General features: G+C 40.6%; 1 protein-coding gene across 2 annotated transcripts; it reads right to left on the bottom strand.

Annotated features, from left to right (window-relative positions):
* Positions 1–5,683: 5,683 nt before the first annotated feature.
* pals2b (protein associated with LIN7 2, MAGUK p55 family member b) lies at positions 5,684–26,172 on the bottom strand. Of its 2 annotated transcripts, none has more exons than XM_079368917.1 (14): positions 26,027–26,172; positions 19,138–19,200; positions 16,533–16,788; positions 11,959–12,059; positions 11,170–11,322; positions 10,125–10,277; positions 9,675–9,902; positions 8,653–8,784; positions 8,454–8,550; positions 8,108–8,176; positions 7,861–8,022; positions 7,576–7,778; positions 7,315–7,443; positions 5,684–6,955 (listed from the first exon to the last, which is right to left on the bottom strand). In XM_079368917.1, the coding sequence occupies exons 3-14, from the start codon at positions 16,663–16,665 to the stop codon at positions 6,779–6,781; spliced, it is 1,737 nt and encodes a 578-aa protein (XP_079225043.1). In that variant the 5' UTR covers positions 16,666–16,788; positions 19,138–19,200; positions 26,027–26,172; the 3' UTR covers positions 5,684–6,778. The 2 variants fall into 2 exon arrangements, with proteins under 2 accessions (XP_079225043.1, XP_079225044.1); XM_079368918.1 differs by lacking the exon at positions 26,027–26,172 and adding an exon at positions 25,756–25,964.
* Between the last annotated feature and the right edge of the window lie 1,144 nt (positions 26,173–27,316).

The following is a 27,316-nucleotide window of genomic DNA, read 5'->3' as shown; positions in this document are numbered from 1 at the left end:
ATGACGAACGAAAGGTCGGGTGTGAGACAGCGCCAGACTTTACATATCAATATCCAGAAATCAGCTTGATCACAAGCTGAGTGGAGAATGTGTATGGAACATAATTAAAAAAAAAAACACCAGCCTGGATGAATGTGGAGCTACTTCCAGTTGAAGGGTGCCTGAGGTGCTTAGTTAGGAACTCAAAACACCTGCACAGGTAATGACACCACAGGATATATTGTCTCGCGTCATTTAGTCCTCCTCAGTTGGCCCGTTCGCCGCGCGTCTTTTTGAAGATGTGAGCAGCTTCTAGAAACGGCCGGGTTGGAAACAAAAAAAAAAAGAAGAAGAAAAAGGCATATCACAAGCGGATAGAATTAATAAATCACGTCATTTTGCGTTTGTCGTGTATTCATGTTTAAATTTCCAGTTTGACATGGCTGGGATAAATGTCCTCCAAGTTGTCACGATCAGCCTGTTTACCTGAGCTACTTTTAGAGTAAAGTACAGCCTGTTTTCAGAAAAAGCAACGACTCATACAAAGCTTTTTTTTTTTTTTTTTTTCGTTCTGTAAAATAACTTTCCTCCTCTCTGCCTCTCATCCGTCTCTTGTAGAGAAAGAAACTATTGCTGATATAAAGAAACCTCTTGTAGAGTAGATCCTATTTTCCTATCTCCAAATAATAATGATGAATGTACTTAGAGCCTGCGTGGGTTTGTAATATTGTATAGGCGATCCCTCCAGTACATTTATACTCAGTTCTGCTTCTTGTGTATAGCCTCGTCTTTTTACTTTTGGGTGTGTTTTTCTTCTATTTATAGGCTTTAATAAAATGCAGAAAGTATTACGTTTCCTCCTTTGATATTTCATGGATTAAGATGACACCCACATCGCCGCTGATATCGTGAATCTGTTCACCGATTTACAGCGAGTAGAATCACAATCAACAGTCGAGATGACTTCCTCTCAATGTTTCACACTGGTGCAAAGAGTTCGTCATCTTTTTACGTCACGCTTGTGTGAGGTGCTGTAACATAAGAACTGTGTGTGTGTATATGGTTGCTTTAGTGTGTGGGTTTTTTGCTAATAGACGTTTGGCTTCTGCGTAAGGTTTAAGTCAAGTATTCCTGTGCTCTGATCTTTCAGAGTCGTCATGTAAAATCCTCCCACAGTTCAGTGCACTAACTCGTTAGTGCCTTGCCATTAGACAGGAAACAATCCAAGGTTTTTTGTTTTGTTTGTTTGTTTGGGTGTTTTTTTGTTCCTTACTTTTGGTGATTGTATGACAGCACAGTTTATTTTCCCAGAACTTACCATTTGTAATAAAAAAAAAAAAAAAAAGCACTCAGCAAGCATTATTTACCTGTTCCCTTTTTTTGTTGTTGAAAAACCTTTCTGAAGCATCACTTTGTCCTTGACATCAGTTTTATCATGCCAAATACCCGTAGCCATGTGACACCGGTGTGGTATCCAAGAGGTCTCTGTGGTGTTAGTTAAGTCTGATAATGGTAGACCTGAGAAAGAACCATGACGCGTTTGTCCACTGACCACAGCTGGTCGTCCTGTCTGGTCTTTGTCTTGGTTTTAAAGTTGCCTGGAGGCGTTTTGAAAAGCGTCTCCAAGTAAGGTAACGAAGGTTCATCAAGCAGTCCTCCAGCAGCCGAGCTTCCTCTGTTAAGTCATTTTTAGCCACACTAGCAGCGAGACTGTACCAGTGGCCAAGTTGGTCAAGATCATTTTGTCCACCATATTGCTCAACTTTCACCTCGATTGCCCTGAAACTTTGTTCAAACATTTTTCCAGAAACGGAGAATACCAAAGACTTTGGTGATCCCATATGACCTTTTCTGCTGAATAACCAGCTGGTCACAATTTTGCACAACATTTTGTGTACAATTCATAGTTCTTTGATAACGATGAATCCTTCGGATTTTGGCAATTTCGTGCCTCTAAAATGGGATTTTTTTAAAAATTGTCTTTAGTCTCAGCTGTACTTCGTATTGAGCTCAAAGTGGTATACATTAGCATGCTAGCCTGCTACATTTAAGATTGGTTGTGTTTGTAAACACTTAACCTGCCAAACATTAGCATGTTCCAACTTCTTCATATCAAGCGACTCAACCGAGGCGAGAATGAGCCAGACAAACGACTTGGCTGCCTTCAGTGGACATTAAGAGTTACATTTGGTTCTTTAAATCTGACTTCATCTGTGGAGAACTGTTACCTAGCATCATCCAACTCAACCAAAACCAACCAAGCAGAACCAAGACCATCCAGCTTAATCTTTGTGCATCCAATCATGGAAGCCTCATGTGGGTATTTTTGTATATTCAAAGCATTTCTAGTGTTCAGCATGACTTGGCTTTCTATTTTTTCCAACTTGGAGAAAGAAAAGAAAAAAAACTACCTCAGAGCAGTGTCAGGTGCTGGCTAATGTAAGCCCTAATTTGTAATAATGGTAACAAAATCAAAAAAAATAGTTGTGACCAAACCAGTACAAGCCAATATTGTGTTAGAGAGCACTGTTCTTTCCTTTTGAACTTTAATAAATGGAAAACCAAGTAGTTACGACTGGTTGGATGCTTTAGTTGGTAACATTGCAGGGGACCAAATCTTTGTAATTGGACGTGTCTTGTGAGTCATTCATTTTTATTTTTTAAAGACTGAAGCAGAACAAGCTCAACTTTTGTATATGCCCATAAAGGTGCCATCAGACGGGCACTGCTGTTCACTCATATTCGAGTAAACGTTGGAGTAACTCGATGCATGTTGGTGGTTGGAAAGGTTTGTTCGACAGATGTTTGTACAGCAGTAACATGGGTTTGTTGGCTGTGAATTGTTGAGTTTAACGCCTGTCTGTTTTTATTTACATCCGTTTCAGACAGCGCCAAATAAAACAGACTTTTAGTTGACAGGAAAACCGTTTTCTTTAACGTTTTTTATTTTGTTTCCGCAGAACGTCGAGATATCAGAGTTTCATACTGGATAAAGCCACTCCACATGACTTAATGCCTAATTTCTTTGCCATGTTAACCCAGTTCTGCAATAAAATCTTTTATTTAATTTTTTAATTTTTTTTAAACTCCGTTCATTTTCCACTCCACTTCGAATATGCCAGACGCAACACCATTTTTGTCAAGGGTACAAAACGACAACTTACAAAAGGGAATATACACATCAAAACACATTTCACGATGCATCAGAACGTCGTAAAATTCAACGAGAGGTACATACGAGGTCGTGTAGCGAATAACTTCGGTCTGTCGTAACTTTGAATGAAAACACGCGGCGTGCTCGTAGTCGTCTTTATGTGTGCCTTTTGTCGGATCTCTCTGTCTCTTCACCATCTGGTTCGTGAGCCCTTTGACTAAAAGGTTTCACGAAAACTCATCTGCGCCACATAAAGACAAAATGATTTCCTCTTTTTTTCTTTTCTTTTTTTTTTTTTTTTTTTTTTTGAATCCTCATGCAACCTTGAGTGTAGATGCTGCATAGAATGATCAGTATTTGTTTTTTGCACTTTCAAAGCAGTCTCAAATAAAGAAATAAAAAGCCCACGGGGGCAGAAAGTAAAAAAAGAAATAACTGACGAGGTATTTTATGCTATCAATAGGAATTATAAGGAATAATATGACTTTGAAGAGCTTTTCTAAAAAGGTTGATATATCTATATATATTCATGAAGTACCTCATAAGCCTGATATATGCTGCATTGACTTTTTTTCTGTAGTGTACTTCACATTGTTCAGTCAAATTTTAATTTGCCCCTTTGTTTGGGGGGGAGGTTTGAATGTCACCACAGGCCGTGCCACACGCCACAACCAGTACGTCTGATGTAACGGATCAATTCATCGAACCCTGTGGCCAAATCCAAATGTGTCATTTATGCAATTTCTGTCTAAATCAAATCAGAGTCCTTCTCCCATGTAGCCACTTCTTTGCTGTCTTTTTTTTTTTTGTTTCCCCCATGTTTGTGGAGCAACAAAATAAAATAACATTTATCTGACGAAGACGCCTCGTGCGAGGCTCTGTGGTATAAAACACGACTGTTGACTCAGGTAATGTCGTGAAAGGGCTGCATCTGCTTCACCCCCCTCCCCTCCCCCTCCCCGCACCTTTGTCTTAAAATAGCCTTAGATCTACGTGTGAGGTTCCTATCTGGCCTTAAAAGTTGAACAATTTATGCACTACAGTTTCCCAGCTTGACTCCCGTTCAGACACACTCTTTGAAGCGTCGCCTGTTATCTACCTCCTATGAATGTAGAGGCCGTCCTGGAGTTGTAGTCCACTGCTAAACGTTAAAGGAAAACAGACAATCATCTGTCGACTTTTACAAATATCAAATCTATTCCCCAATTCATTTCTACATAAAGCTGATTCCAGGACACTCCAGGTTTTTTTTTCTTCCTTCATGTTGTTTTCCCTCTTTGGCCATTTTCATTTTCTCTGCTGTTTTTATTTGTAAGTTATGATTAAGAAGCAAAGTGACCAAAGTCTCTTTTTTAACGGCAGCCGTGTGAATTCAAACCTCCCTTCCATTGTGTCATTTTGAGCTCAGTTTTGAGATGTTTCTATTTTTCTCTCTTTTACTCTCTCTCTCTCTCTCTCTTCTCCCTTATTTAAACCACGACATGCCAAAACTGAATTTGCTGTCATTCCTGTTCTGGTGAGGGTCTTTTTGTTGCTCATTTCTAATTTGTTCACATCCACCGCTAAGCTCCTTGTTCTTGTTGTTGTAAAATTGTAAGCTTTGATTTCTATTTTACATTTCCTATTTTTTTTTTTTTTTGTAAACATTTATGCTTACAGAACACAAGATATGCTGTAAACCCTGTTTAGGACATAATGTGAATATGTATCACTTAATCTAGTTCACTCTTTGGCTTGACTGTAAGTTGCGTTAATTCATAAAATGTTGAAAGAAAAAAAAAAGTCTTGTGATGAGTCTTCTGTTTTTAACAACTGTTTAAGATGAGCTAGAAGAACAACAGCAGAAACCTGTGAGACAAACCAAAATGTTTACAGCGATCAATGAATGTTGTCGAAACGTCTGGCTGTACGGAGCTATAAAAGAAACACAGCGATGGCAAAACAAGAAGGAAAAAGAATGAAGAGGAACTGAAAAAAAAAACACATTCAAATGAAACGAGATATTATTTTGTATTATTTTTTCAAATGAAAGAGTGAACATCTGAACTATTTTGTGCTTATTTATGGAATATTTTAAACTGAAATCAAAGCATGAAATGAACTTCTCTAAAACACTAGAAAATGAATAACTTGCATTTCTTGCAGTTTTTAATCGCAGAGTTCACATTTAGCTTCGTTTCCCCTGAAGACAAATGTGTCCAAACGACAGACGTTACTTTAATTAAGGTTTGATGCACATCCAGTTTACTTCAACACAATGTAAATAAAGTCAATACGAGACAGTTTGGTCAGGTTTGTTAAAGTTTATTTATCTGATAAAAATGTAAAAACATTTGTAGACATGAGGTTGATGTGAAAACAGACAGAAGGGTTGTTCTCTGACATGTGGCACACTGACTTTCTCACAAGATATAAATATAGAACGCAAACAATATCCACAGCAGGTCATCTATCAGTGTTTGAAACGCTGTGTCCTTAAGTTCAGGTTTCAGAACAAATAAATGGGTTTATTTCACTATTTGTGTTCTTATATAAGAAGATGTACAAAGCTCCAACAATAGTGCTCGTCGTTTAATCCTTTGGCTTTGCTATGAAATCCAATGCTTACAGTTAGAGTACCAATCCGATTTAACATGGAGGAATTTCTTTTGGAGTTCGATGGGGGGCTTTGGCATAACGCAACAGTGAAGATCAAGAACATAAAGAGAGAGCAGGTTTGTGCCACTTTCACAAATATTAAACATTCACCGGCTACTGTTGACAGTCAACTCCAGACAGACACAGAACGGGCTGATAACAGGAGAATGAATCAAAACAAAACAAGTGAGCATGTGAGACAAACACTAAACACCACTCACCACCACACTGATGAAAACTAAAACGACAAAACTGGACAGAATAAGCAGACAGCGTCTGATCCTGAAACACACATGATAAAGAGGGTTCTCTTGGCATACTAAGGGAATTGTGCGCTTGTGAGCCTTTACAACCGCTTTCTTTCTGCACAGTTAATCCTGGAGAGGATGCTAACAGAAACATGTTACGGTCTGCTACTTCAAAACTAAAGGAAAAGGTCGTGTGGACGCAAAAAATCAAACGGCTACATCGATGTTCATACATTTAGAGCTCGTGTGTGACACCGACACGGTTTCTTGGACTGCTCAGAGTTCCTCCAGTCCATCTCTTTTCCTCGTCTTCTTGTTGAAGCTTGGATTGTGATCACAAATGCTGGATGTCCATGGAGAGAAAAACTGACAAAAATATTTGAAATCAATCAACGGAAAGAACTACAACATTAAACTACAACAATAAATTAATGCAAAAAATATGACCCCATTAAGGTGGCCAGATTTTTTTTTGTTTACTTCTCGCTGGAATTCCACATTGAATAGAAAGATCTTTCATAAAAAGTTATAAAATAAATAAGCACTCTTTCCCTTTCAGTTTTTTAAGAATAAAAAAGTTGCACTGCTCCAGGCCCGAGAAGAAGAAAAGCGATTATGGGGTGATTTTTTTTTTTTATGACTAAGCCTATCTTCTTCTCTTCTTTGGCCTTTGTGGTAGGAAGCACATACACACACTCACACACACACACACACGCACGCACGCGCACTGGTGGGTCATGTGACCCGCTCAGAGTGGTCCTCAGTAAACCCAGTTCACAGGGACCCACTGGGGCTCGTTGCACAGTGTGTCCACGGCCGCCTGTAACGTCTCGAAAGCCTTGTCCAGGTTGTCGTTGACTATTGTCAGGTCAAAGTAGTGGTTGTACGCTCTCTGGATGCGGGCGCTCTCGTCCACGGTCTTCCTCAGGTCCACGTCCTGCAGAGGCGAAAAAGGACGGGTAAGATGGCATCAGAAGTTATACACGGTCAGTGAGCCGGTGGGTGAGTACAGGCTGACTGAATCAATGAGAGTGTATCAGGGAGTATTTAGAGCCTAAATACACTCTTAAAGAGCGCCCAGTAAAAAGATAGGCTTGTTTGACTTTTGAAACTCTATGAATGTTTAAAGTTAGTTATTTTAACCTTGAAGTACTTTGGATTCATCTCAGTTATCAACATCTGAGTACAGATGTTCATGTGTGAACATCTGTACTCACCAACATGGAGTATGCAAGCACATACTGTAGGTCTTTCTGTGTGCGTTGATGATGATTTGCACGGGAGTTGTCGACCTACCGTGAGTTGCTTGGCGGTGATGCCTGCATCCACTACGGCTTTGTGCATGCCCTTAAGAGTATCAAAATCTGGTGCTGCAATGAACACCACGTAAGGCATGAACTCTGCCGTTTTCAGCACCTTCAGAGCCTGAGGAGAGACACAACATGCAACAGCACTGACATCACTTCACGTCTTCTTCATTCATTTGGTGCAAAACATCTCTCTGAAAGGACCCTGAACACCAAATAATGGGTTTAACCCGTTTAAACCTCGTCTTACTTGTGGGTTGACGTCCAGGATGCAGGAGCGTCCAGTTGCCACCACCTCGTGGATGGACTCGATTTTGGTGCCGTACAGGTTGCCGTCATACTCGCCGTGCTCCAGAAAACGCCCTGCCTTCACATCAGCCTCCATCTCGGTCCGCGTGGTGAAGTGGTAGGAGTTGCCGTCCAGCTCCTCGTCACGGGGCCGTCGAGATGTGTCTGAAAAACATTTGGGTGAATGTTTGATCTACTCTCTTGTGACTCTTAATTAATACAGATAGAAAAGAGAATGATGACCTACAGGGCATGGTGGTGCCAAAGCGCGTGGGATGGAGGACCATCAGCCGGTTCTTAAGGCTGCGTCGACCCACGCCCTGAGCACCAATCAGAACGAGGGTCTTTCTCTGAAACGCTGGTACCTTTGCTACTTCCTCATAGATCTGCAGCTCATGTCTGTCAAACTCTGTTTGAACATGGCAAAACAATTAGTTCATGAAAGAAACATATTCTGAAGGTGTTTCAAAAGAATCATGAAGGAGACTTCTGACCTGCATTCTTAGCGGTTAGGTACATCATCTTCTTCTTCTTTTTCCCACTTATAGTTCCACAAAGGATCCCTGCAAAGTTAAAACATATTCACTCCAGTGTCTTTGTTGTTACATACTTTGGCCAGAAGGGGGCAGTCATGGACAACTTTTAAATGTTTGTAAATCTTGCAACCCAGGTTTTCTAGCCATAAATCATCAACATCTTTACATTAATAAAAAAAGGACATGACAAGAGGGCTGACACAGAACCAGCTCAAAGAGCAATTCATCTTTTTAATGTTGGCAATGCTAAGGAGAGAAACAGGGAGAACACGAATGTTTTAAAGGAAAGGTAAAAAAACCATACCTGATCCATCAAAGTCCCGAGGGACAAAAGCTTTTCTTTTCTCTTCCAAGAACTGACTAGGGATCAGTCCTGTAGCCCCTCCAACCATATGGCACGCCTGGAGAAATAAGAGGACAGTTCAGCGGAGTAGTACATTTTTCACAATGCATGTGAATTTTTTTTTTTAATACGACAGACACTTATTTCTTAAACAGCTCACCTGCCACCAGTTTGGATCCTCTCTGTTGACAATCTGAAGGATGTCACCTCTCTTAAAGGCCATTCCCGCCTCTCGACAAGGGATCAGGTTGTCACTGGCCGGATCATAGTCGAAGTATGGCCGCACATAGACCTGATGATGATGAAAACAGTCACAGTATGAACTTTATTGTCAGAGTGTCGGGTCACAGGACACGTTTATGTCTTCATTGATATAAAATGCAGTTAAAATAATATACAACTATAACCACAAGTTGCATAAAAGAGACTCATGCTCATCATGCGGTATCACACTCTGACACAAAAACAGTGGGTCTTTCACATTACGTCCAACATCCCATACTGCACCCGATGCAGCTGTTGATGCATTGAAAACAAACGTGAAGACTTCTGCCAGAAAGGGTAAGTGCTCAGGCTGGTGTAATAGATTAAACAAGCAGCCAAAGGAAGCAATAAAACAGGCCAGTAAATTATATTGTGCAGCTTGCCCCGAGCCACAGAGCAGGATGTGATTTTGCATTATGTCTTGATCACTTTTATTGCAGTTCGTTTACTTTAAGCGTCGTTTGCATTTTTTAAGTTTATGGCTAATTTGTTCAGGGTGAAAAAAACATCTTCCTCTTTATACTCAGGAGCTCAAAGTGGTTGGAAATCTCAAGACATATGGGAATAAATGTACGTCCCATGTGATGGTGCATGAAATAACTGAAAGCGTGTGTGTGTGTGTGTGTGTGTGTGCGTGTGTTTGGAGTGTGTGCAAGACAGCTAGTGTGACCTAGTTAGCATGTGGAGTGTTATTAATAGGGCTCTTAAGGGTTCAAATTCTTATGCAGGGGATTGTGGGAGGACCATAGGACAGATCACGGACCCTGTACCACAGCCCAACATCTGCCAACCGTTACATAAGTGTGTCTGCTCATGTTTACACTCTCTTACACGGGATGTGTGTGTGTGTGTGTGTGTGTGTGTGTGTGTGTGTGTGTGTGTGTGTGTGTGTGTGTGTGTGTGTGTGTGTGTGTTTACCTGGGGAGGTGCGGGAGCATCTCTGTAGCTCGGGAGTATTTTCAGCGTGATCCCTCCGCTGCAATCTTTGAGCATCTCCTGCAGCTCGGTGGGGTTGTTGCCGACATCCTTCCCGTTGACTTCCTTTATGATGTCGCCCACATGCAGCAGACCCTGCCTGTCAATCATGCCGCCGTGGAGGATTCGAGCAATGACCAGGTCGTCTTTTTCCACACGAAAGGTCACACCCTGACAGGAAGTAGAAAGCAGATGGTTGCTTATGTTAAAGCTTGTGCACAAACACCTAATTTAACTTACCCACAATCCTTCAGTTCTGACATCTACATACATGTTATGATTTAATAGGTCATTTGTGTACTCAACCAATCCCTTAAGGCATAACACACACACACACACACACACACACACACACACACACACACACACACACACACATCTTTCTCTGCTCACCAGTGGCTCTCCAGCCTTTTTTCGGATGCCAATCATGCGCACAGCATCAGCCTGCATTAGGGCGCTGTTCACAGCTGCATCATTGGGTATCTCAGTCGGGGGCGGGACTTCATAGCACTTGGAGGCTACCATGTCATGTGCCTCCAAAAGAGACTAAAAAGACAAAGAGAGAATGAGTGAGGAATGATGCTTCACGTGGGAAATCAGCAGACTTCCTCGTACTTGGGAAACATTTATAGGAAATTTTACAATTAGGTCGTTTTTTAAATACTCTCTGCTTATATTGTTACTAACTGTTGAACAAACTCATCATCTAATGGCCCAAATCCTAAATATGGATTACTGCCAAAAACCCATCAATTAATGTATCCTTTAGTGATTATCCTTCCATCAGCTTTCATCATAGCGTGCTTTTTTGACATGACAACGAAAATAAAAATATATCTGTCCAGCTCTTAGACAAAACCATTTTTTGGTTGACAAAAAAATATAACTTATCAGTCATTATTGATTTACGATCTGTTTCTCTCATTGCCTTTCTCTTTTCCATAAAACCAGTTTCTCTCTCTCTCTCTCTCTCTCTCTCTCTTTCTCTGTAGGTCAATAGGGTCTTATCGTTCAGCTTGCAGCACAAACGGCTCTGATTGGTGCAGAGGCTTCACAAAGTCTAGCTCCCATTGGTCCAGCCAGTCTAAAGCCCCTGGTAGCTCCAAGGATAAAGGTTAATGTTCTACAGATCCAAAACAGCAGCTCTGTGCTACTGTAACTACAGTCAAAACATAACAACTGTAGGCTGGATTTAGTGACCACTGTCCTCTTCACTCTCAAATACAGTGACATAAAATAATACTGATAACATGTGTTTCTGCATTGTATCAATAATGAGCAGGAAAATATAACACTTATTTATAAAGTTAATCCATGGTATTGAATGCAAATAATTGCTTAAATATTGTATTAACAGTGCTCGTAAATACTGACTGTCTCCCCCTGTATGTAACTTCCTAAATGAAGTTGATATTTAACTAAACAGTGATCTTATTACCTGGAAGTGTGGTTCCTTGAGGATCTTGGACAGTTCTGCCGCGCTGTCATCTTTAACCTTGAGGTTGCTGATGTCGCCCAGTATTTCTGTCACAAGCTCCACATTGTTGTCCTGCACCGCCTCCAGCTTCACCTCCTCCAGCTGCTCGTGAGCCTGGAAGGAGAGAAAGACTCAGGAAGGGTAGGATGTGTACAAATGGAAGCTCGGTGCACGGATGTTTTGTTTTGTTTTGAATAAATTGACTGAATAATGTTGTGTGGGAGAAATTGCTGACTTCACTTCAGATTCAACTTAGAGCTGATTTACTTTGGAATTCCTTTCTCCTTCGGGCAAGCTGTTGGCCCGATGTTACAGTTTTAAAAGGCAAAGGAGGATTTGTTTGTGTTTGGTCAACTGTTATCTGGATGTTTTCTGTCTGCAGGAGGCAGTTAAGTTGTATGTAATGACAACAGCTTGTCTTCCAGCAGTCCTCTGTCTGAACTCAATGCTGAAGATTTCCAACAGTGGTGAATATGTGTGTCAGAGAATAAAGTTTGTGTGCAGAAACATTGTGATACATGCAAGTTAGAATATATCCAACAGTAACGGACACATGTCACTATCTGCATCATTCCTCTGTGTGCACATGCATGGAGCGATATGTTTGAGTCAAAGCCTTACTGTACTTTAGTCCCTCAGCAACAGCAAGCAACATCAGAGACACCTCGTAGTTAGTCTGCTGCTCAGTACTGTTCACACCTAACTATCTATGTATGCATGTGTGAGTGCTCCATGAGACAGGTAACGTACCACAGGACTTTCCATGATGCCACGCAGGAAGAGCAGATCGATGTCTTTGGCACCCGTCGAGGTGGGAAGCTCAGCTACGTTATCCAACACCTGCTGCATGGCTGGACAGACAGGGTGGGACACAAAGGTGCGGCCATAAAGAGAGGGCGGAGAGACAAGGAGAGTGAGCCAGGCATGAAAGTCATACAAAGCAAAAACAGATGCATGGCCGAGATTATCAGCGTTGACTTATTTCTCTTTAAACAGCTACAAAATTGTTACGAGTACAAGTGTTAAACTTTCCTGATTCGTTTAGTGCAACAACAAAAAAAACTTCAAATAAAAGGTGCATATCATACAAATATGATATAATAGTGTTACAAGAAATCTGGTTCCTTCATTAGCCATGATCACCTATTTACTCCCATCCCATCATACACAGTTGTGTACAGTCACACACCATCTAAAATATTAAATTTAAGCTCTTGCTGGTTGCAAAGGGTACCATGCAGAATGAGCTTTATTGAATATGCTCCGTTTGAAAAAGTCTTGGAATTAAACTCCCAATACACTCAAGTGGACCTCAAGTGTTCTCAGTAGAAATAAAGAGTATTGAATATTAGCCTTATATTCTGTGTACAGAGATAGAGAGAGAGAGAGAGAGAGAGAGAGAGAGAGAGAGAGAGAGAGAGAGAGAGAGGTGGTGACTGTAGGTATCAGCAAGCTAACCCCCCTAATGCCAGGGTCTCAAAGCCCACGTAAGCCCATCTAAGACACTTAAAGCCCTGGGAACATGTGTGAGTGTGCTTTTCTGTGTTATTATTCACTTATGTGGGTAGTAAACAAGTCCAGTCAGCACTGGTATATAATGCATGTACTCCATGACCTTTGTGTATTCTTCTAGCCTATTATTATCCTTAACCTTGACTCACGTTCTTTGTCATAAAATCATACTTAAATGTTTCAGACTGCTCTTTACAAAAAAGTGGCACATGCTAAAATGCCACCTTGAATAAATACAAAGCTTGAAATTGTGCCGTTGTCTGTGGTGTTATATGGTGCAGGACAAGTGTACTTGTCAAAATGTAAAACAACTTTTCTCTTCGATCTTAATGTAAATAATGCCAAAAAAATCTACTTCCTCTAAATTAAGCCACCTGTTACTGAATAATAATCCCAGTTTCAGCATCTTTTGCACCATTCACCTCTGCACTGTTGTCTTCTTTAGTCTTCCACATGTAAGTATGTTTGTTTATTGTTAATATGTTTTACTTTTGTACAGTTTTTTCAAGTCAAATCCCTTGTATGTGTATTTGTGGCATACCTGGCCAATGAAGCTGATTCTAATAAAGCACATGCAAATTCAATCACATGGAGAATACAATCTGTGTCACAGCATTTGAATATACCTCAGACTCTCGGACATATTGTATCATGTCTTGTTGAAACGCCAAAACTGAATTATAGACATATGGATTCTGTATCAGCTTTCTTTGCTGAGAAATTCTTTATGCATCTCATCCCGTCTCCCCCATCCAATTGTTCTTAACAATGAGCAAGGTCTTTTACCTGCAAAGCGTCTGGAGATTACGCTTGTTATGGACTGGTGCTATACAAATGATGATTGATTAATTGTCAAGGTCTGTAGAATTTTTCATCCAACATTGAATATATTTCTGTGATTAACACAGAGGCACATGTAAAATTCTAGTATTTATTTATTTATTTTTTTAATTGAGGCACAAAATGTAGTATATCACTCAAACAAGAGCTTCACATTGTGATTGTCACATCATCCATCATGCATACAACAATGAAAGAGGTGCATGATTAAAAAGAGAGAAAGCCAGACTGACGAAAACTTTTTTCTCGCAGCGTAGAGAAGACTTTGCTGTGCCTTGATAAGCACAGAGCACAGCCTGACTGCATAAACAGAAGGCGCTGTGCAAAAACAAACCTTAAATATTTATGATCCTCTTAAAAAAAAAGACAAATAGGGGAGGGAAGTTACAAACTGCCCTACAGACTATTAAATCTAACCTTAAAGCTGTATATTTTCTGCATGACTACACAGAAACACATTCTCAGACCCAAATTAGACTTACAGTAAACACAAGCAGAACAGTACCACCTAAGAGTTTTCACAACCTAGAATAAACACTGAATCTCAGAGTGAGGATTTGATTGCAGTAAACAAGTCCACACATGCTACCACTACGTATACATAGTGTAAAACAGAAACTATGATGAGAAACCACAACCTTGATAGCACTACCCTCGCTGACTCACACCTACATTTAATTAACCCTGTCAAGTCTGAAAAAGTAAATTCCCTTTGTTGGAACTTTGAAACATGATATCCTCTTTCTGTGCTAGAAAAATAGAGTGAGGATGTGACAAAAGCACTTCATATGCAAGGTAAAGTCAACCAGTATTAAATAGACCTACGAACCTAACAGAACACATCTGACAACAAATCATTCAAATGATACAGAAATAAAAAGACTCACATCTGCCTTCCTCCATGCCTCTGAGTTTGTACAATCTATCGACCTTTAGCCACTTGGTCAGCTCATCGTGTCACCGCGTCCTCAACCACAGGAATGTTTGCTCCTCCATCACCCCTCCCCAGCTGCAAGTAGTTGTGTACATAGCCTACTGTACACTATCACTCGTACTAAAAACAACCTTAAAAAGTTTCATATTTAGTGAGAGATTGCAGACAAACTAAAGTCTCCTTACTTTATATTTTCTAATCCCCAGGAAAAATGGCATGAATATATAACCAACCACCTACCAGCCTTATGCTAAGCTTGGCCTGAAGTTTACAGTTACAGTGGATTAACTCATTCATCTACATAATGAATCACCTGCTCAGCTGCTCTTAATTCCTCCCTTTGAGGCACTCAAATCACTTGCTTCATCTGCAGTCCCTCTCACCATCTAACCACCGCCTCCGTAAGTTCACCTGCCAGCACTGTGTGCAGTGAATACCAATGTAGACTGTGTGCTTAATAATTCCTTACTCTGTTTCTAAACCAATACAACACAAATCCTGCGAGAACGGACCTGACATCCTGGATTATATGTAGGTATTTTCTAGCACACAGGAAGGAGATAAAGAAGTAACACCACTATTATGTAGTATTTTTAAGCGTATTTTCTTCAGGTAATGGTTTGAACTGCCCCGAGGGAGAACATGCAACTCTCGACGCAAGCAGCAGTTGCTTCCAGGATCACCCCAGGGTATTCAGTTGCAAAGAGGTACGTGATGAGAATGTAAATAAGACTAATCTTAATTGACAGTAGAAACGTACACAGGATTTTTTTCCATCGAAAAAAAAAATATTTATCATGGGTTCACTAAAACAGCACTCTTGCTGAAGAGTGCTTTTAACTAGCTAACAAACAAAGAAGCAGATGTCTTGGTCAAATGTAATGAAATAAATCTTATATGTGACCTCACAGATGATTATTGAACAATGGAATTCAGCAGAACTAGCAGAAAGTTAGCAACAAGTAACCTAAGGAGTAAACAGCTGGCAAGAAAGAGGCTAATGAAACAACTGAAATAGTTTGATACAAATAAGGGCTTAACAGTTGAGTTATCTTAAAGAGTTAAACTGTTGAAATGGGAAGCAACAACAAGGCAGCAAACTAACACTATAACAGCGCAAGGTGTTAGCTCAAGTAAATGGTAGGCAAGTTAGTTAGCAACAAGTAGAATACCTGATAAACACTCAAAGACATAGCTCAAAGTAATGGGAAACCGTTTATAATTTGGTGTATGAAGGTATAACAGTTATCAACAAGTTAGCTTTATTAGTGGGTGAGACAAAGCACAAGTAGGCTGATGAAAGCACAAGTAGGTTTAAATTGTTACTTATTGGTTGTGCAAACAGCCGATACTTTAAGTAGTTAGCAAAAAGACACTGCTTAAATTGTTGGCAAAAAATGACTAATGATTATGCCATTTAAATAGTTACCTAAAATAATGACTAAACAGTTTAAAGTTAGCCAAACACAAAAGGTAATTAGCTTGGAAAAATTGTAAGATGAAGTATAATTAGCTAAAAGCAGTCAGCTAAAATAAATGCATGAAAGTCATTGCTTAAAGATTCACAAATAAATGTTTTTTTTATAAGGGATAAATAACCTAATAGTTTGGACGTAATGTAATTGACACTTTTAAGCAGTTGACGTAGTTTTTAAATCTGAGCCTTGTTTCCCAGAGTCACATGACTAAACCCAACTTAGCACTCACTATTTATATGCAAATAACACTTATTAGTAAGTAATTGTCTTAAATGACATTTGGTTTTAAATAAATTAGCATCATATTCTTGGAAAATGACAAAGGAAAGGTACTAAATTGGGAACTCATATTTATGAATATGAATAGGTCTACATTAAAAAAAGATTTTAAGTGTAGCTCTGTTAGATCATTTACAGATAAATGAAAAATATTACAACACCTCTGCTCTGTTGTAGTTTTCTTGTGGAAATCAATGTCTATATGTCATCTCAAAGATCATTCAAAGTCACTCTCTGTTTATCTAAATATCTTAATATGTGACACCTCTTCCTTTCCTCACCTCCAGATGTATTTGGCTCCTGGCTGGACTGCAGAGCCGGGGGCCCCTCCACAGCAGGCTGTCCCGTGGATGTCAACTCCTCCTCCTCCTCTCGTACCCCATTGGGACAGGCATCATCCATAGCCGTAACCATCGCCAAACCCCCGTCTATCTCCTAATACCACAAGTATGCTACGGCTAACCGCTAGTAAACCACCAGCAGTTTGGCAATTACGTCTTCTGTCCTCCAGTAGTCTTGTCTGGCACTGCTGGCCCTCTAAACTCCCAAAAACACAGAGAAAGAGACAGTAAAGAGGAGACAAGCGAGAGAGGGGTGATTGAGGACAGTGAATGAGAGAGGCAAAGAGACACAAAGAGAGTTACAATAGAGTGGGATTAAGATCAGGGGATATTAAGAGACGAAGAGGGAAAGAGGACTGGAGAGGAAGGATGAAGGGGAGAAAGTTAAGAAGACGGGAAGCGGCTGATATTGTGATAAGTTCCAAGAGACAAGCATGAAAGTGGACAGAGAGATGTAGAAAGCTGGATTTCATACACAGATATGGACATGCGTTCAATGCGTTAAGATAGTTCCCTCCCTCCCTTCGAGCTTTAATACCTTCCCATCCTAACCCTCACCCCTCCTCTTCGTTGACAACACACATACACACACTCGCATAATCCCACAATCCTCTCCTGTTGTTGAGGGCTTGCTTGAATACCCCTCCTCTTGCTTCCCCTGACCCCACCAAAAGTTGAGTTGCCCCACCTGTCTGGACAGAAGCGCACGCACATATACACAACACTTGAATGTGTCATTATGTAAGTAACCTTACATAAGTGAAGGGCCTGACCCTACATTCTCACTCGTTTCCTGCTTCTTTTTCCACCATTCACACAGTTCATGGTTTGGACACCCCGCTGCAGGAATGTGGAGAAATTCTCAGCGGTTGCAGATTGTGCTTGTGCGTATTCACTCAGCGGTTGTCCACCTCCATAAAGCAGCAAGGGTCTGTCTCGTGAGAGATTATTCTCTCTCATTTCTTTTTGTTCTCCCTTCCTCCTTAAACTAATGTGCCCTCAGGTTTTTTTTCTTGCTAAATCATTAGTCTAAAATGCTAACTGGATTAAGCACATTTTGGGTCTTCAAATTCTCCAAGGTATAGCATTCATATTCACCAGCATGGTTACATGCAAATAAACGTAGTTTAACCCGTAGTTTCATTATTTTTGCAGGTACTTGTTCATCGACCAAAAATTGTGTCCTGCTGCAATTGCTTAGCATGACAAGTCACTCAATAACTAACAATGAATGTCTGCACTAAAATGTGTGCCTATCCATGGTGTCATTGTATATCTCACTGGATACGTGAGATCGTTGACCCAGTGGTGGTGCTACTTTAAAACTCAGCATATTATTTGGGATTCATTATCTCAAGGCAATGAATGGCTTTAAAGTAATTCACCATTCATGCTGTAGTTACTGAGATATTTCATCCCAAAATAACAGGATGGAGGGCTCTACCAACTGTCATTATCACAGAACTGCTCGCATGGCTTAACATCTAACCCCCTTTCTGCACTCTACACTCTGTTACCATTCAGCGTCATCTAAAACAAGCTCCGCCCTATCAGCATCCATTAGGCCCCACCCAAAGCGGCACAGCTGTGCAAGGAGCAGATCTGTAGGATTTAATCCACCCCCGCCTCTTCCTCTACCCTATCCTCACCAGAACAAGTCAACCCCTCCCCCAACCTGGGACATGGGATTTTAATCCGGCCACAAAAGCACAGGATTACAGAATCTCTCTCTTTCCCTCTCTCACCATATCCAGTGTTCAAATATCTCTGCAGGTCAGATGCTGCGTGGTTTGACAAATGTTAGTTTATGTCGACTTGTAAAATTGCCTTTAGCAAACTGCCCCTAGTTTTTAAGGAAGCACAAGATTTCTTTACAGTGTTATAGAACAATTCTGTTACTTTAAATGAAAAGATAAAGGACCCATATATATATATATATATATATATATATATATATATACATATACACATCCTTTACCTGATCATACCCAGGTTTTTTTTTAAATGTTATTGTTACTCTTTTGAAAGAGTAGTTGCACATTGAGGATAACTGCTGATTTTGAATTGCAGGGGCACAGCCGTGTGACAAATAAATCAGAAATTAAAGTCAACATTTATTGGACAACTGATTATGTTTTGTGTCTACAATGGACAAAGACGTTGTGCTACTGAATATGTGATAAATGATGGTAATCATACATCAATAAACAACTCTACATGTAAATAGTTCTGACACATACTTAAGATTAACAGGCAGGAACTGAATATTAAAAGATTCTGTGATATAAAAACAGAAACTTTAATTTCACAGTTTTAGACTAGTATGGCCCTTTAAGTACAGAGAAGGAAGTATCAACCATGTGATCCATTTGGACATATAAACACAGACGGAAAACGGTCTGCTTCCTGACTTCCTTAAAAGTGAGGGTTCATTTTAAGAGCATTGGACTGCACATCCTTGCTTCAAAGTCTGGCAGCTCTCCCGGTGAACTGAAAAATCATGTTGAAAACACTTATCTAAAGGCCTTGTGGAAGTTGTGTTTACCTGTGCCAGTCGATGTTGCCCAACCCCTGTCCTACAGGCTGCTCATCAGTCAACTGTGAAGACCTGAAGACAGGAAAAAAAGAAAGAGGGTTGTGTGAAAGACTCATTTCTATCTCCTAAGTATTCAGTCTCACTTGCTTTCCTGCACACCAGTTTTCATCATTCCTCACACACACACACTTACTTTCACATTCAGATATGTGCTCATGCTTATTTATCACACACACTCAACGGCTGCTTCATTTTCCCTATAGATTATCGGTTACATCTATCTATGCCATCCCCGTCTCTGCAAAATAGCAGTCCTTTCTGCAGACTGCGTCAACCAGGACGATTCATTGTCCTCTGCTATCCACCGATGCATGCATCATCAGCTGGCACAGTGCCGCCATCATAGTAAAAGGCCACTATTCACTGGAAGTAATGACAAAGCAGTATACATTCAATCCCTGAGAGACTCTCCGCTCACTTGCACTTGAAAACACAAACACACACATACACACCTTATTGTTGTTTATGGTACAATATAAGCCAGTATATTGAAGGATATATATTTTAATAGTTAAACAATCAAAGGCTATGTCTACAGTATCAAAGTAAGCGTTTGATAAGATGCAGTTTATATGACAGGAAGCAGTGTTTGTGTTGCTGCATTTTATCATGAATATCTATCAGAGACGGGACAGATCTGATCCAATACTGGTATCGGGTCACATATGGACGTAATATACGGATCAGATGTCGGACTTCTTGGGCAGTTTAGCTCTTCCTAGCTCGTATGGTCTCACTTAGAAGACTTTCAGACTGATCTGTGAAGAGTGCCTGCAAATCATCTTCATCAAGACGTTAGGAAGAAAAGGAAACGCTCCTTCTATATGCTCCAACGTACTTACACTTCAGTTAAAAAGATTTCATTTGAAAACCTCACGGTTGTTTCTGTTTCCTGTTTGTTTGTGAAATCAGCACAAAGTTCAGATGCATTTCTTTGAAATAGTTTTCATTTGTATGCATTTTAATTTATTGTTTTGCTCTTTGAATAGGAAGTGTTTATTCGAAGCTTTTTGTAGCCTTATACACAAATCCAGGAACAATAATACAAATATTTATTATGGTTTAAAATAATCTGAATCAGCATTGCTATTGGAAGCAATACATGTATCAGAAAGGGATCAGAACTGAAAAACAGTGAATTGGTGGATCTCTAATATCTAGTAGGGGACAGACAAAACATCTACACAGCAATATCTCATCATCCTGACCCATGTGATACATTTATCGTATAGCAGATTTTCCTGATAATTTTATTAACTTTGTCTCTACGTCACGATTCCTCACAAAAAAAAATAAAAAATGCTGCTGCTCTAAATAGCCATTGTGAAATGCAAGCCAGCAGAACAAAAACAATGAGGTGTTGTGATGACACATAAGTGATGGCTCTAACCTGCCTGTAAAACGGTAGATTATCACTGGCCCATGTTTCATTTCAGTCAGCGTCTCTTACTTGTGCCTCATGGAAAAGACGAGTGACGCAGTTGATAGAAAGCTTGTTCAATAAAAATCTCATTTTCTTACAACCCGATATGTTAGAAAAGTGGAGGTAAGGCTTTCATTAAATATCTGAACATGCTCAGGAGATCACAACGTCGACTTAACCTTTGTTCTTAAACTCCTCTCTGTTGTAGACTGAGTTATGCCAACCCAGTATTGACTGGAAATTAGAGCTGAAACGTTAACAACACACAGATCTACTCATCAGGTTATCTCATTCTGCTTAACCGAGGTCTTCTCACCCAACAGGCTGGAACTAATTGGTCTTTAATTGTGTGAGGGCAAAAACAGAGGAAGAGTGAATAAGAGGTCGATTCATTACACAACACAGATTACAATCAGGCTCGACACGCTTATTGGAAGTGAAAGATATCCCTTGGAAGAATTTTAATGGAGGGAAAGACACCGCTGCAATTTCTTGCCAAATCATCCAAAGGTCCGCACATGCAGGGAGGAGGAAAATGGAAAGGGTCACACGAGGTGGTTTTAGATGACAGAGTAAGAATGGGCAGAGGGAGAAATCCAGATGAGTCACAAAGAAGATTCAGAGGAGGGAATAAGGAATAGATAACACAAAAGAAAGAAAAAAAAAAGTCTCTCAAGGCTTTGGAGGATAACAAGAAGAAAAACAAGAGATGAGAAAGTCTTTGCCTACTGCCAGGTATTTTTATTTTCAGGGGACAAAGTTGAACCAAATTCATTTTTTATTCCTTCTGAATATTTGTGCACATTTTCAGAGAATTTTCTTGATGTAGAAAAGATGCTAGGTCATGACAATCACTGTCTACAGCTCTTTCCCTCTTCGGACAGTGTGGGAAAAAAAAAAACAGAGGAAGTGGTCATGTGCGTTCTTGGCTGCCATTGGCCGCTGCAGAGTCAACAAAAGCCCTCTGAATGCCCTTCTGGTTGCCGAGCACTCTGATGATGGTCTGCGCGTGGAGGGGAGATTATACAGGGATAACAGGGTTTGTTTTGTTAGAAACATCCCTGCGATGTCACACATGCAAATGCATGTGTGTTTGTGTAAGTGCACACTATTAAAAGCATAGAGAAAAAAACATGCGCCAGCCGTGTGTCCTTTTTATTCCTCCTCTAGTCACGCGAGCAGGAAATCTCACTCTACATCAGACTTTGAGTCCCAATGAGCAATTTTTCATTTTATTGTCCTCACTCCATTACTGTACGTGGTTAAACGAGAAATAAAATGCAAAGTAAAAGGAAATAAATCATTGAAGTGGCCTACAAGTTCAAACATGCTGAACAAACGCAAAATGATTAAAATGAGAAAAAACAGGCAGCAAAAAAAAATCTTGCTAGCTAACAGACGTCACGAAGGAGGTAATCAAAACCTGTTGGGGGCGCTGATTGGAACTGGATTTTGGTGTTATGTATTGATTTTGGTAGATTTTTGTCTTTCTTAATTTATTACTTGAGTATACTGTATATGCAGCCTGTCTGTTAACTCGTTTGTTTTGGCTTTGCAGCAAGTTATTTTTGTCAATATTAACTCCTTTTTTCCCCCAATAAAAATCCCTTGGATCATGGTAGTGTGATTGCCTTTCTTGGTTGCTATACATCAGGCATCCATCTCGAAGAAACAATCAAGTCCATGTCTATAAATTCACTTTGCCTCTATTCTCTTTCTGAACAAAAACCTCCTCTCTGCTCTGCATCACAGCGCCAGGGGCACGGCGCAGCTTTGAGAGCAGCCGTCATTCTCAGTTCCTCTCAATGAATTGAGAATCACAAAAGGAGGCAAGAAGAGGAATCCAGATGTCACTTGATTGGCTGACTCGAGGGGAAGCAACGAGCAATTAGTAAACCTTTCTGGGCGCTGCGCTACAGCTCTCCCTCTGCATGACACCAAAATGGCAGCAGGATCGAGAGAAATACAACACATTCGAGGTATCTTTCTGTCTTCGTGTGCGTGTCTGTGCGTGTGTGTGTGTGTGTGTGTGTGTGTGTGTAATAACTGGCTACTCGTATGAACAACCCCCCGATAGCCAACCCAATCCTGTCCTGCCCTCATCCATCACCCTCTGCCTCCAGACAAACTCTATGTAGGTCACTCCATGTGCTCACACAGCCGCTCAGATAAGAGGATTACACTGTTGCCCCCAAGATGTCCATCTTTGCAGATCAATATCTGCACTATATTTACAGATATCATATTTTTCAAACAGTGTTAACTCTATTTTTCAGCTGTTGTTGCTTCTGTCTGTAAAAAGTTGATGAAATCCCCTGTGTGTCCAAATCCACCACAAATAAAGACAATGCCCCTTTCTTCTGAATCATGCTTACCTCCACACTTCACCGGACACACTGTAACTGACCACTTCCAACACAGACATCAACTGTTGCATCATGGCACATTCCTACAATCACTTGTTATGACCTCATTGTCCTCCCGCTGATGTTCCAGCTGGTAGGATGTCTGCACTTTGCCACGCAGCATGGGAGGCTACAATTACACGCATCTAATCAAAACCCCTTCAGCGCTGGACCTGCGGTGATCTTAATAATGAGCACCTCATGACATAATCTAAACCGCCACATGGCCAGCCCAGTCTGCTTATTCTCAGTTTTTCTTCCTTCCCAGCATCCTGTTCCTGATCATTAGTGAAACAGAGGAGAGAGAGGAGGGACAGGGAGGGAGAACTGATGCAACAGCACTCAACTGCAAAGTTTAAAGGAGAGGGAAATGATGTTGGATGAAGAAAACTCGATGTGAGAGAGAGAGAGAGAGAGAGAGAGAGAGAGAGAGAGAGAGAGAGAGAGAGAGAGAGAGAGAGAGAGAGAGAGAAGAAGAAGAAAAACTATCCCCAGTGAATTTCCCAGCGAGTCAGCTTCTTTCTCTGTTCGTCTTGTCATATTTTAAATATTGGTAAGAACTGCAAACACATGCAGACTGCAGAGCTATATTGCGATATCATAGAGGCTCCTGTACAAATCTATGAGACTTAAAATTTTGCTGGTGCCATCATATGATAATGACATTAAATACACTCCCCATAGGTGAGTTATCAACAGAAAATAGGTTGTCCATATCAAAGGCTGGAATTTTTTTTTTTAAATGATTAATGATCAGTTGTCCTCAGCGGAATACAATCAGCTGATCATTTGACAAAAGTAATCACAAATGATCCTCTTCATTTTTAAAAGCCCAGAGTAATGTTTCTAATTTGCATATTTTGTCAAACCACCAGTAAAAACTCAGACAAATTATTCAAAATAAGAAAAATCAGCGAATCATTACGATAAACAATTTGGAGATGGTAAATGTCTAGCATTTTTTGCTTGAAAACTACTGAAACAAGTCATGTATTATAGAACATTGTATTTGTTTTGATAAATGAATCATCACAGCTCAACATGCTGGCTCTTTTTTTTTTTTCACCAGCTTTATTAGTCTGTGTGAAGCGTTGCATCAAAGATCTGACATTTCGGTCTCGATTGAGGTGATGGAAATGAATGCTCTTGTTTAAATGAAGGGCCAACCTCTGCGGATAAAAACAAAAAAAGATTTGCGTTTATCTGCAGAGCTCTGCTGCTTTAAAGCCATGGTGATGTTGGGGTGATTCTGCACTTTAAACTGAAGCAAAAACCGCATACATTTGCCTTTTCTCGTATTGTAGCGTCTCTTACATCAACTTCAATACCCCCAGGGCAGTAATGTGGATGTGCATGTTCTTGACAGAGATGTAATTAGCTCATGATTAAAAGGGAGGAGCAGCCTGGTGCAGGGAGGGCTGCTTGTAGGTGTGTAGCCGACTATAAACGACAGCCCACTGATACGCACGCAGTTCATACGCAGGAGGTTTGAGTTACTTCAGGATATTTTCCGTTTCCGTGAGCTGGTGTGTGTGTCTTTATCACTCTTTTGCTCAAACCCCCCCCCCTTCCTCCTCCTTGTTTTCTGTAACATCTCGTCCGTATTAATAATGGAAAAGTAAAAGCTTCTGAGTGCTGGATTAGGTCTCTGAGTGACTCACTGACAACTCTCATATGTTCCAACATTCTGGAGCCTGTGTTTAACTTGAAATTCAGTTTCCCTCCGCCCAGCTGACAGGAAGGAGTATGTAAATGCAGGCTGAGGAGTTCAACTTCACGTCTCATTCCTCGCTGAACAATAAAAGCCATTCTGAATCCTGATTGGATATCTCTGCTCAGGGACTTCCGATTTACTCTAATGCACTAAATGTCTTCTTCTGCTCCCCTTCCTGCTTTTGTTTCTCCTGTTACTTTCAACAAATCTGATTTTGAAATGATAATAAGATTGAAGGGAAGAGAGAAAACCCCTTTAACCCTGTTTGGATGCAACATCCTCTCAGAGGTCTGGTGGCCTGTGTCAACTCCCCAGGAAGGATCCCCAAGGATGCTGCATATGTACATGGACTTCCCCAGCCACGTGCAGCCAGGCTAAACAGCTTATAAACCTTGCCAAGTGGCCCCGTGCTCTCCTGAGCAGGTAGAAAGAAAGATTCATTGAGCTTTAAATTGTGTTTTGATCTGGAAGTGGTTTCACGTTTCCATTAAGTGCTCACACAAAGTAGTTTCGACATCGTGTCAGTGCATTATTATTACACAGTGAACTCATATCTCAGTGGAGGGCAAATCATAAAAATCGATAGGAGCGTCTGACTGCCAAGCCACTGGCCCCTTCTCCACTTTCATAGAGCATCAGCTTATGAAAATGAAGCTTTATGTATTTGTTTTCAAAGTTTTTTTTCTGGAAAATAAACTGGTGTATAAATCACTGAAGGCTACATGACTTGCTGTTAAGCGCGTTTTCTATGCCGTATCTAAAGCCAACCATCCCTTGCTGCTTGTCTAGCAGTCTATCATTTGGGGACGGTGGTTCAAACCTTCGCGTCCTGTCAGTACAATAACATCAAGCCATGGATCGAAGCTCTGGACCCATCGATGCGCCAAATCAGTGCGCTTGAACCGTGCGCACGATCCGTGCCAAATTCTGGCTTGACCAGACAACTCTACACTCACACCGATCTCGCCACACGTGCGGCCATTTTTTGTTACCCATCCGAGCCATTGTGGCGTGCGCACACTTACGTTTACAACCCGTCCGCTGTGCTTTTCCACATGTTATCAGGGAAAGAGAAAAGATGCGTCCTGCTCCAAAACAGAACCAACGCGAGATGGCATCTGATTAAATAAATCCTTTTCTCACAGCAGAGCGGATTTTAGGGGGTAAACATCCCCTTCTGTCAAACTCTACTGCACCTCAAACATGGCAAAGTGTCTTTGTCTGCCGTATGATCGCTCGGAGATGAATGAATTTAAAACCTCCGCATTACAAACATCAACGCGAGACGTGACTTACCCTGTGAGTAGTGCGTGTGGATTCGCGGTAGTCCGGCGACTGTCCCGGTTGGACATTCAGGCCCCCCTCAGCTGCCTGTCCTGGTCCCGCAGCAGACTACCAGAGAACACGACGCCAATCAAATTGTCATACCCCGCCTCCTCACCTGACGTCATAAGATTTCTTCCAATGGCGGCTGAGGTACAGCCCTTGTTGAGTGAGTACGTTGTAGCAAAATGTATTTTTTCTCTGTCACAATCTTCTTCATTCACAGAAAAAACATATCAGCAAAATGTATATAATAAAAGAGCCAAAACGGCATTTAAGCGAGCTTAAACAGATAAGTAACTGCTAAAATCGATAACTATTTTCCTTATAACATCCCAATACTTTTCTTAGATAAAACTCCTATGTTTTATTTATTTACAGTTGCCTACAGTGTTTACTGATTTTGACAACACATGGGCCAGGTCTACAAACCAACCTATTTCTGCTACCCATTGATATTTGCAAAAAGGCGCTTATTGTCATAATTCATTTACTAAGTGAAACAGTGCATTTAACTAAGTCTATTACCCACATTGACACGGACATGACAGACGCCAACAATAGCTATCAAACACGATGGTTGGGCAACATTTCAAACTCCTATCGGGGAAATTAGTAAGGTTTTGTCATATTTAGGTCCAACAGCAGCCAACACTTCACGGTTCTATAATATTCTTTACTGCTCTTGTGAATTAGACTATAGGTTATGCGGTCAATACCTACCGTGTCCTGTCTCTCTGACTGTTTAATTGAAGTACCTTGTTTTCATTGCAGACTGTCTGTAGTAGACTACCTTTTAGCAGTTTGATTTGTGTCCTTTTGGCTGGTTCAGTGTCAGGTTGCAGCAGGCTAACCACTCGTATAATCGCAAGTAATGTCCCTGGAAATACTATTTCTCCCTGTGCAACTTTATGTAGGCCACTTATCCTCATGGCCACAAGAGAGCGCCATTAGATAACAAATTTGCAGCTTCATTTTTTTTTTTTACAATAGACCATTGGTCAGACTGGACTATTCATGGTTGTTAGGGCCAATTTCATGTATTAAATTACTTTTTCTTTGGTCATTGATTTCGGCAGGGAGGCAAAGTGTTGGCACAGCAAGTCCAAACTTGATCCATCATTAGGGAAAATCAAGCAAACACATATTTAAGACTCAACATGCTGGTGTAAACAAACCCTAACTGCTGTTTGTTCAAAATAAACAATTCTTCAGCCAAATACAAAAATGATACATTTGTCACATCAAACTAATGCAAAGAAA

Source organism: Symphodus melops (assembly GCF_947650265.1).
Source record: "Symphodus melops genome assembly, chromosome: 18".
Taxonomy (NCBI): domain Eukaryota; kingdom Metazoa; phylum Chordata; class Actinopteri; order Labriformes; family Labridae; genus Symphodus; species Symphodus melops.
The sequence above is the reverse complement of the archived record's forward strand: the minus strand, read 5'-3'. Positions and strand labels throughout refer to the sequence as shown.

Bases quoted from the DNA above. Each gene is read 5' to 3' on its own strand.
- pals2b (XM_079368917.1), bottom strand. From the start codon at position 16,665: ATGGTTACGGCTATGGATGATGCCTGTCCCAATGGGGTACGAGAGGAG. The intron at 8,177-8,453 runs GTATGGTTTTTT...TTAACTTTGCAG, and splicing joins TCGGGACTTTGATGGATCAG to GGATCCTTTGTGGAACTATA. The intron at 6,956-7,314 runs GTAGGTCGACAA...TCGCCTCTGCAG, and splicing joins TCACCGCCAAGCAACTCACG to GACGTGGACCTGAGGAAGAC.